Here is a 9,875-nt window from a genome sequence, read left to right as displayed (position 1 = left end):
GGAAGAGTATTAACGTTGATGTCGTTGATCGAGCCCAAACGGTCCACCAGCATCTTTATCAGTACCGACTTTTTGGGAGGGGGTTGTCATTGGAAAGCCTAATTCTGCTTATTAATACCACATAAACGCCTAAAATAATTCATGGAGAACTTGCTCGGAATGTTCAGAAATCAGTGTGTTGAATTGTGTTGAATTTTGCAAGAGTTACGACCTTGTGTTTCGCTTACTTGGGCAACTGATCCATACAAAAAGCCATAATCCTTCTATACCCTTCTTTTATAGGGGATTGTAGGGGATTTCAGGGTACTCAGATTGGCAGAAGCTCATTTAAATTCAAAGATGGCGAACGTAAACAACATCATATAACATATTATAAAGAGTTGAAGAGTTTTAAAAGGTACGACAGCTTTACTGCTTTGTATTTCATTTCCCGAGTTTGTTAAACCTGTAACTGGCATAGGAGCGTCTTGCTGTGCTAATTCGATATGCATCGGTTCGCAAATTTGTTTCAAATGAATGAATTTGAAACTCAGAGTCTCAGACTATACCTCAGTTCTAATTTGGAAACCGATTGCTTAAAATGAATACTACAGTCCTCAGTTTGAGAGATCGTTCGTGTTTCGTGCGTCGGCATCAAGCTTTCGCTTTTGTAGATAGATCGTACTGTTTGTTCAGTCTTGTGCAATCAAGTTTGACATCTTCCCGCGTCATATTATGTCACTTCCGTCAAAACATCTAGGTCACAATAGCCTTTTCGGATGCGTAAATAAAAACAAGTTTGAAATTCGATCTTCGTCGCGATCGCGGCAGGATAATTGAGCAATAGAACACCATTGCAACTGCAACTGCATAAATCAAGCTCAAAGAAAGGACACGATAGTTTCAGCAGTTTCAAAGCGTCTTTGGTGGGCTCGTAATGGAAAGACAAAGGCATTCCTCTGAGCCCGGCATTGTAATAAATGGATCTGGAAAGGTTGGTTGTGATTTACACTGACATTTGTCCTAATTTTTGTCGAAATTATGGCTTGTGTTATCAATTTATATAATCTTTCGTTGAATTCTTGCTACACGAGTTATTCCGTGATCGCGTCGTAAAATGGACAACACATTAGAAACACTCGAGTCGTTTCTTTTAGATCTAAATTGTGTTCGCACTGTACTGCGATTTTGTTTCTATCGTTTTAAAATCATTTGCCTTTTTTACCTTCCATTCAATTGCTTTAATATTTTAATACTTTTAAATGGTTATTTATTGAATTTATTCATTATCAACCTCATTTGAAAATTGCGTTCGTGTCAAATTTACATAACAAATGCTGTGTTGCAATCAATTCAACGCATTTATTATTCTTTTATATGGCAATTTACTGAAATATTTTTGGCATTCAAGGCCCGAAATTTAGCGAATATTCTAGCCTAGTTCGTGTGGAATTGTATCGTCAATATTGACTGTTATTTTAAAGGAATTTTTCAAATAATTGTCGCATATTCGTAGGTATGTTTATACTCCATTTACGGTTTAAATCCCACTCTTAAGTAGATTATATTACATTATTACTTACTAACTTAGGTGTAATTGAACCAAATCTTTAGAGATTTGTCGTAAAATATGAGTGCATAGCTTATATTTGACTTAGTTTTCAGAAAAGAAAGAAATCCTGGTGATTAATGGCCATTTTAGCACGTTTAATATTGTGAACGAAATCTCCTGTCTTCAGCCTGACTACCATAAAATTATAATGGCAAAAGTGAACGTGTTATTATGGCAGGGACTTGGATAATGCAAATATTTAACAAAAAACCACAATTAGAATACAACTTTAAGGCTTAGCGGCAACCTAAGACCTTTGTAGATAGGTTTTGTTGCTGTGAACATCACTTATATCAATGCAATGTCTGCAGTGATTATAATTGTGATATAATTAAAAGCAGGTTTTACTTGATTCATCAGACCATTCAGACAAAGTAGCCATAACCTTATTTGATAGGTTAATATATTGTCATGCATGTGTAGTATATATTTCTTATCATAACAAAGCATATAAGGATTAGGACTTTGTGAATAACAAAAAATTGCATGCAAAGGTACTGTTTCAACAAACTTGAAACTTGCACCAACTGGCTTTGCTTGTAAGTTCTAAATTCTCTTTATTGTTCCCAGATATTCACTCTGTGCTTTTTTTAATTTAGCCTCTATTTGACCTATATATGCATGCTGGTGATTATATACCTAGAACTAATAGATGAGGGGAGCATGTGTCCCACAATAATCCTCTTCAACCTTTAGTCTCGGCTACACAGATTTTTTACGGTGATTTTCTCATTATGGTGTATAATACTGAGTGAATTGAACACAGTGTATGGCTGAAGATTACTTTGCTAAGCTTATATAGACACAACTGTGTAAATAATTCACTCAGTAGCATATGCAAGAAAGAGAAAAACCCTGACTTGTGTATCTACAGCTTTAAGGCTTGTCAAACGATAGCATATTTTTTTCCCATGTTGTAAACTTGTGGTGTCATTTACTGTTAAACTTCTTGTCGTATCAATATCAAAGGTTGGTGGGAGCTACAGCTAGCTAAGACTCATACAGTATATTCATTGTATACCTGACTGATCTCTTTTGAAAGTTATTGTTTTTTATGTAAACAAGATTATAGGAATATGAACACTCAGTTAGGTATGGCTCTGGTTTGGTCTTGTGACATTTGGTTTAACATATGTTTTGAAATTCATATAAGTAGTAATTCCATTCAAGTCAATATCCCAACTATATTCTATTGATAATGGTGTATTGGAAGAACTATTATCAATAGATAATATTATGAAGTATATTGAAACTCTTAGCATTCTGTTAGGTCAAGGTCAACTGGGTCTTGTGATCTCACAAGGTTGTAAAATGAATGAAATTGTAAATTAATTATGTTAATTACGGTCTAGAAATTATCCGTAATGTGGATTCGAATTTCTCAAACAAGAAAGATTGCTCTTCTTCAAAATGAACGCGTTTTCATTTTTGGCGTATTGTTGAGTGTTTACAAGACGAGGAATTGCCTTGAAAATGAAACTGCGTTTCGTTTTGTGCTTTTCCAAAATAATGTAATTACAATATGCCATCAATCTTTCCCAGCAGGGTCTCAAGTGAAAATGTTTTTTTTTCAAAACACAGCCCACCTCTTGCATAAACTCATAACCGTTCAAGCATTAAGTTGAACTTTTACTCGCTTGTTAAAGATGCGAGTAATTTTCAAGCATCACTGCTAGAAAAACGAGTCAATATAAAGCCTTTATTAAAGCCGCTAGTTTCGTTAGCGGTCAGGTCAAAGACAGGTTCTTTTTTGAGCCTGAGGGTTTTAATGGGTCACTCGATGGCTCAACGAAAAGTATGTGAATATTGTGAGACTATGGGTTTAGATAAGCACCAAACTAGCTCTTTCAACATATCCCCGTCTCCTTACTCTTTAGAAAAAGCTAAATCTCTTATTTTTCTTTCATTTTTAAACTTTCAGCCACGAAGGCATAGCTGTGATAAGTGTTTTTACCACAACATGCCTCTTCCTGGAAGTCCAATGTTGAAGCGAGGGGCTAGTGAGAAGTCTGATATTGTGAAACAGTATCGTAGAGAGCGAGCTAAGAGGTAATGACTTGCTTGGGACTCTTATACTTACGTCGTTTTTCGTCTTGTGATAGATGCGAATGAGTGAGGAAGTTATGCATGTTCAGATATAGGCATCTTTACCTGAAATCATTCGTAATAATTCTCTCATTTGCATCTATCAGAAGACGAAAAAGTGTCACCATTTTTGAATGCTCAACTGTCGTTTTACAGAATCTTTGTGAACAGAAGTTTAAATCTTAGCAAGATTAAGTTTTTCGGATTTGATATGGACTATACTTTAGCAGGTATACACTCGCATTTAACCAGATTGTTTTAGGATTAATTCATCGTTAACTTAACCTTTGTTAACTTGAAATTCAGCTTACAAGTCCCCAGAATATGAAGAGATGACATTTCATCTTCTTGTGAAAAGACTTATTGAAATTGGTTATCCAAAGGTAACTAAGTAAATACAATCTTTCGTTCCACTTCGCTTTGAATTTCAATGATTTGTGTACAGCATTGCTTTAGCAGAAATAATCTAACATATTTTGTCTTATCCTCAAACCTTTTAGGAACTAGACGACATAAGATACGATGGTTCATTTCCTGTAAGGTAAGAACAGTTTTTCTAAGTTTGACTGAGAGAGGACAGTCAAAGAAACGCTAGGATTTTCATCCTGGTTTGACCAAATCATTGTTGTTTTTGTAAAAGTCTACATCATCTTCTTAGGGGCTTGTTGTTCGATAATGAACTTGGTAACTTATTGAAGGTGAGTGTTTTGATCTTCCCGCTCCCGATCTTTTTACTCTTATTTACAACGATGAAGCCTCGGTCACAAAGGTGACTTTCTCCTCCTAGTGCATGCTAGTTAATATATTTAACAAAGTAGATTACTTTACCAAACAAAGCTTATACAACTGCCTACATTATAGACTCAATAACATACGTGAGAAAGAGAAACAATCGCCCGGTTATTTTATCATTATTTTCTTTTGTCGTGTTTAGGTCGACACTTACGGAAATATTTTGATCTGTGTTCATGGCTTCGACTTTTGTCCAAGGTTTGCTACACAACATGCAATTCGTGTTTTGTTCTCTTCTTAAATCTGGTTTCATTTTTATGTTTGTTCTTTTCCTAGTTCGTACATCAGAAAATCCTACCAGAATAAATTTGTCAATGTAAGTTTAATTTCTCGTGTCAACTTTCGTGTTTCAAAATAACACAAGCTATACTTCAAAATCTTGCAAGGAGGTAATCTTGCTTTTTTCATTTTCAATTTTCAGCCAGACAGCGAGCGTTATTTCATATTGAATTCAATCTATAGCCTGCCAGAAATCTATCTTTTGGCATGTCTAGTGGATCATTTTGACCATAGTTCAAATTTCAAAAGGTATGTGACATTCTTCCTTCAGTAATGATAAGCTAGTTTCAAGCATTTGTTCTACATAGCCATGATAGTGACACTGCAACAGTCTATCATTTTGGTCGCTCAGATTTAGTTAAAATGCCGGACGATATCAAGTTCTGAGCGCCCAAACAATGTTCTTAAAAAGCGCGGTAATATTTTGTTATATTTTGATCTTAGGATAAACACTGGAGTGAAATGTGATCAGGTTGTTTTGTCCTACCGAAGTATGCATCAGGATGTAAGAGCTGCCATGGATTACCTTCATGATTGCGTACGTGAAGTATTTCTCAATATACATACACTTTGTCTCTCCAGAATCAGTAGCGTAGCCAGCCTGTCGATTTGTCCCGCTATGCTAATATTTTAGTGTTCACTGACTGTGAAAACAATAGATTTCTAAAGACATGGGTGATTATTATAACTTGAAATTTACATAGCGGGACAAAATCGTCAGGCTGGCTATGCCACTGTCCAGAATCACAAGATACTTAAACGATTCTGGTGAAAATTTTTCTTTTGTTATTCTTCGTCTCTGCCTTCGAGGTGTCTGGGAATTGCATGTGTTTTCAGTGGCTAGAAACTCGCCCTAACACTTAAGACTCAATCTTCAATGACTGTGGTGGTTTTGGAAAGAAAAACCGCTTGAAAATCGTCCTACGGTGTTTTGAAAATGGGAAGTCTATATTTCTAGATATATTTCTTTAGGAAACACTTAAAAACGAAACCTTAGGAAATATTGAGAAATATGTCATCAAAGACGTAAGTATTTCCTCAATATTTTACATTTTATGATGAAGCATAAACATGATCTCATGAGAATTTCATTCTTCCGTTTTAACGAGAAATTTTGCTTCTTTTCAGCCGAGACTCCCGAAGCTGCTTCACAGGTATAATTCTCTTTAAAATGACACTTTTTATGATCTTTATTAAAACTGTTCGCATTCCTGTAGCAAAGTGTGTAAAATCCTTGCATTTCCCCTCCAGAATGAAAGAGCACAATCGTAAAACTTTTGTCCTTACCAACAGCGATTATAACTACACAGAGGTGAAAATATACTCGAGATTTTTTATTCGTTTCGTTGCCCAGTTCGTATTGTCTGAAGCATAAGTTTTTCTTTAGAAAATCATGACCTATCTCTTCGATTTTCCTCACGGACCAGAGGTAATCACTTTTCTCCAAGCACTCCTAACCGGAATTAGAAGAGTATTTTGATAAACATCTGTGTGTATATTTTTCTCAAAAGCCAAACACTCCTCACCGGAATTGGAAGACTTATTTTGATTATGTTGTTGTTGATGCACGGAAACCTTTATTCTTTGGAAAAGGTTCGCTGATTTTAACGGGTGATTTTTCAAATTCTTATGAATGGTCTTGATAATTTCAAATCATTCTTTTTCCAGGAACGCTGATTAGGGAAGTCGACAAGGTAATAAAAACATCGTCCAGATAAAGAATGCCTGTCGTTTTTCAACCTTATTTTCGTTTGTTTAAAACTCGTTTCACACCAGTGTAGACACTAAGAACAGTTCTCCCATTCTCAAAAATAACATGACGTCTTACCATTCTAATTTTTTGTTAATGTAGACAACTGGAACTCTGAAGATTGGTTCTTATTCTGGTGCATTAATGAAGGAGCAGATTTATTCTGGAGGTAAACCAATTTCCATCGTGAAGAATTAACGTTTTCTTTTTATATGGCGATGTGATTATAATTTTCTTGTAGAAAAATATTGTTTCAATTAAGGTTATTGAACTGATCTTTGACAGGCTCGTCGGAGGTGTTCTGTCAACTGATTGGTGCTGATGGAAAGGTTCGTATTGATTGTAACAAATATATGTGTTGGTAGCTGACATTCATTTCCTTCAAAACCTGCAATTTCTCTTATCATAGGACATTCTTTATGTTGGTGATCATATTTTTGGTGATATTCTTAAATCGAAGAAGACCAGCGGCTGGAGGTATGGCAGACAACGTCTTCGCTTTTTTTCTGATATTTATTTGACATTTGTTCTGATGTTATTTTTCTTTACTTAAGAACATACCTCGTTGTTCCAGAACTGTCAAAAGAATTAGATATTTGGACAGCTAGACAAGGTGCGTCATTGCGTAAGAAACACTGGAACATGCTTCCTTATCATTTTCTCATCAAATGAGATAGAACAACTGACTGCTCGAGAACAGTTTTTGTCTATTTTAGGAAGTTGTTATAACCCATTTGATGTGAAGTTATTTGAACACGCTGCCACCCTGTTCCCTGGTTGAATTGGTTGTATAACGCTTTTTCATCATTGTTTATCTTTTAGATTTGTTCGAGGGTTTGAAGGAATTAGACGTAGAAATGGCCGAAGCATATCGGTAAGATCTTAAAATAACTTCTCTAAGACTTGGAACTGAGCTAAGAGAGCATACACCTGTTCATTCTTTGAATTATCGCAGTGAAAGGTGTCCAATGTTTTTCGCGTTTTTTTCAGAAACCTTGATGCGTACAGCACTCGTGATCCTGATGTCGAGAACATTAAAAGAAGCATTAAGGTCAGTCTCCTGTGAAATCACGATCTGATAATTTCTTTGAGGATTCTACCATATAATATACATAATATCTACATACATTTAGTTCAACTGTTCAACTTTCTATTTCAAATTTCTCAGGAGACAACACATCACATGGAAATGTGCTACGGCAAGTTAGGAAGTCTTTTCCGAAGCGGTAAGTTTTTTTGTTTATTTCGTGTGGTGATTTGGATAACAGAAACTCCAAAGTTCAAGCGAACCAGAACAAAATCACAAAACGATAGTCTGGTTTGAATTAAGTTTATTGTAATCATCGCAGCAACTCATCGTATTGCTATTCTTGAACATCAGTTCAATATTATTTCGTTCAGGTTCACGTCAAACGTTTTTCGCCAGCCAAGCCACTCGTTATGCTGACGTGTATGCGGCTTCTCCCATGAATTTACTGTATTATCCATTCACATACCTCTTTCGATCTCCAGCGCAACTGGTGAGTGTGTACGACTTGTAGACAGGGAACATTATTAGAGAGAGGAAGTCCTATTAGAGAGAGGAGGTCCTATTAGAGAGAGCAGGTCCTATTAGAGGTGGAGGTCGAATTAGAGAGAGGAGGTCGAATTAGAGAGAGGAGGTCGAATTAGAGAGAGCAGGTCCTATTAGAGAGAGGAGGTCTTATTAGAGAGAGAAGGTCCTATTAGAGAAAGGAGGTCGTATTAGAGAGAGGATACCGTATTAGAGAGAGGATACCTTATTAGATAGAGGAGGCCTTATTAGGGAGAGGAGGTCTTATTAGAGAGAGGAGACTTTATTAGAGAGAGGAGTCCTTATTAGAGAGAGAAGGTTTTATTAGAGGAGGTCTTATTAAAGAGAGGAGACCTTACTAGTCATACGTGTACGAGAATACACCTTGTTATTCGTATACGAGAAATAGTAAAGTTTTTTAGAGAGATTAGAAAATAGAGAGAAGGAGCGATCCCATAAAGATTTTCAAAATTTTTTGCAGATGCCTCATGAATCGACGGTGGATCACTCCGAGGCACCTTGCGTCCACATGGACCCGCCCAGCATGCATTACCACTGGGAGAGTTTCGTTGTGGAGGATGACGATCTTGAGAGTAAGAACCCCTTGGCGTTTGATCTGGATGAAGAAGATGAAGATTCCTCAGGTAGCGATGAACAACGAAAACAGAGTCTCGCTGGGGAAGGAAACTCATGATTGCTTTCCTTAACAGAACTAAACAAAATGGTGGCTTCTAATTGCTCTTACAATAAGTGTTTAACATCGTGCTGGACATGATGGTCCACTTGCAACAGACGGCAATCATTTAGAGACCTTAAACACAGGTATCAAGCACTGGTATGTGCGTTTTGAGATGACGTTTTGACTGATTTCAACAATTTAGTTGCATTTGGATTTGTCTCCATCACGATGTTAACCACTTTACTGGTAATGAGCAAGCACTATACTATTTTAGGGTTGAGCGGGTGGAATATCTTATTGATAGCCGTTCTCCGATGCTGCGCATCTTCAATCTTTATAGTTTAGATCATAGAGCTGAACTTTTGACATTATTATCTCTTACTTAGTTCGCGATCAATGGTTCTTTCTTAAGTTGTTTTGTTGGAGGACAAATTCTCGAATTGATTCGATCGTAAACTAAAACCATTTAGGAATTAGCAATACATTCACAGATGATTCATTTCAATATTTTAAGAATTCACTCACTTATTTCTTCGTTCGTTGTACAAGTAATATCATACACACTATAAACGAATGGCTAAATTGTTACAGAGTAGTTTTAAATTTGAAAAGAAAAATGTTTTACATGTAGAAATATGTATTGCATAAGACGGTTTTAATGTTCAATATAATAAATTTATGAATTCAATGTTGGTTATTACGCACCCAGTTTCGCATCGTTTGGAATCAATGCCAGCAGCATTATGAATATTTTATTTTAAAAGAGTTCAGTTTCTTGATACGCCCTGTAGGCATCATTTGGCTGGGCCAACTTGTTTACTCCTTTGTTCTTTAAATGCCCAAGTGGAACGAATGACTTGAATGACTTGTTGAATTTGTTCAAGTAATTTACATTTGATTTTAATGTTTGTCGAAGACGGGAGAAGAACTACGTCCACGAGGCAATGATTTTAACACAAATAGTGCCTTGTTTGTACATTCATTCATTCAATGGCTGCCAAATAAACAGCTGTATATGTATCAATGTGTTTGATACGCTGTTCCCTGGATTTTAATCGAAGTTTGTGCGGATTAAACGTCGCTTCAAAGCTGAACTTGTTTGCTCTGCACGACACCGCGCCCGTCGTTCAAAGAAGAACCGTTTGGC

At 36.2% G+C, this 9,875-nt stretch overlaps 1 protein-coding gene across 3 annotated transcripts; it reads left to right on the top strand.

Annotated features, from left to right (window-relative positions):
- The first annotated feature begins 321 nt into the window (after positions 1 to 321).
- Positions 322 to 9,416, top strand: LOC114538028 (cytosolic purine 5'-nucleotidase-like). 3 transcript variants are annotated; one of them, XM_028559146.1, is made up of 25 exons: positions 322 to 397; positions 3,513 to 3,640; positions 3,833 to 3,906; positions 3,983 to 4,059; positions 4,177 to 4,217; positions 4,335 to 4,374; positions 4,611 to 4,666; positions 4,745 to 4,784; positions 4,890 to 4,996; positions 5,192 to 5,285; positions 5,720 to 5,773; positions 5,876 to 5,901; positions 5,999 to 6,059; positions 6,135 to 6,176; positions 6,259 to 6,340; positions 6,416 to 6,441; positions 6,600 to 6,666; positions 6,783 to 6,826; positions 6,907 to 6,974; positions 7,052 to 7,110; positions 7,320 to 7,371; positions 7,488 to 7,548; positions 7,666 to 7,723; positions 7,899 to 8,017; positions 8,531 to 9,416. In XM_028559146.1, the coding sequence occupies exons 2-25, from the start codon at positions 3,552 to 3,554 to the stop codon at positions 8,741 to 8,743; spliced, it is 1,650 nt and encodes a 549-aa protein (XP_028414947.1). In that variant the 5' UTR covers positions 322 to 397; positions 3,513 to 3,551; the 3' UTR covers positions 8,744 to 9,416. The 3 variants fall into 3 exon arrangements, with proteins under 3 accessions (XP_028414947.1, XP_028414946.1, XP_028414948.1); XM_028559145.1 differs by lacking the exon at positions 322 to 397 and adding an exon at positions 462 to 973; XM_028559147.1 differs by lacking the exon at positions 322 to 397 and adding an exon at positions 1,339 to 1,495.
- Positions 9,417 to 9,875: the final 459 nt, after the last annotated feature.

This window comes from Dendronephthya gigantea, unplaced genomic scaffold (assembly GCF_004324835.1).
Source record: "Dendronephthya gigantea isolate DGI-Jeju-01 unplaced genomic scaffold, DenGig_1.0 000173F, whole genome shotgun sequence".
Classification (NCBI taxonomy): Eukaryota; Metazoa; Cnidaria; class Anthozoa; order Malacalcyonacea; family Nephtheidae; genus Dendronephthya; species Dendronephthya gigantea.
This window is presented reverse-complemented; position numbering and strand designations above follow the sequence as displayed.

Coding starts and splice junctions, on each gene's coding strand:
- LOC114538028 (XM_028559145.1), top strand. CDS start 917: ATGGAAAGACAAAGGCATTCCTCTGAGCCCGGCATTGTAATAAATGGA. Junction 4,667..4,744: donor GGCTTCGACTTTTGTCCAAG/GTTTGCTACACA, acceptor TTCTTTTCCTAG/TTCGTACATCAGAAAATCCT. Junction 6,442..6,599: donor TGATTAGGGAAGTCGACAAG/GTAATAAAAACA, acceptor TTGTTAATGTAG/ACAACTGGAACTCTGAAGAT.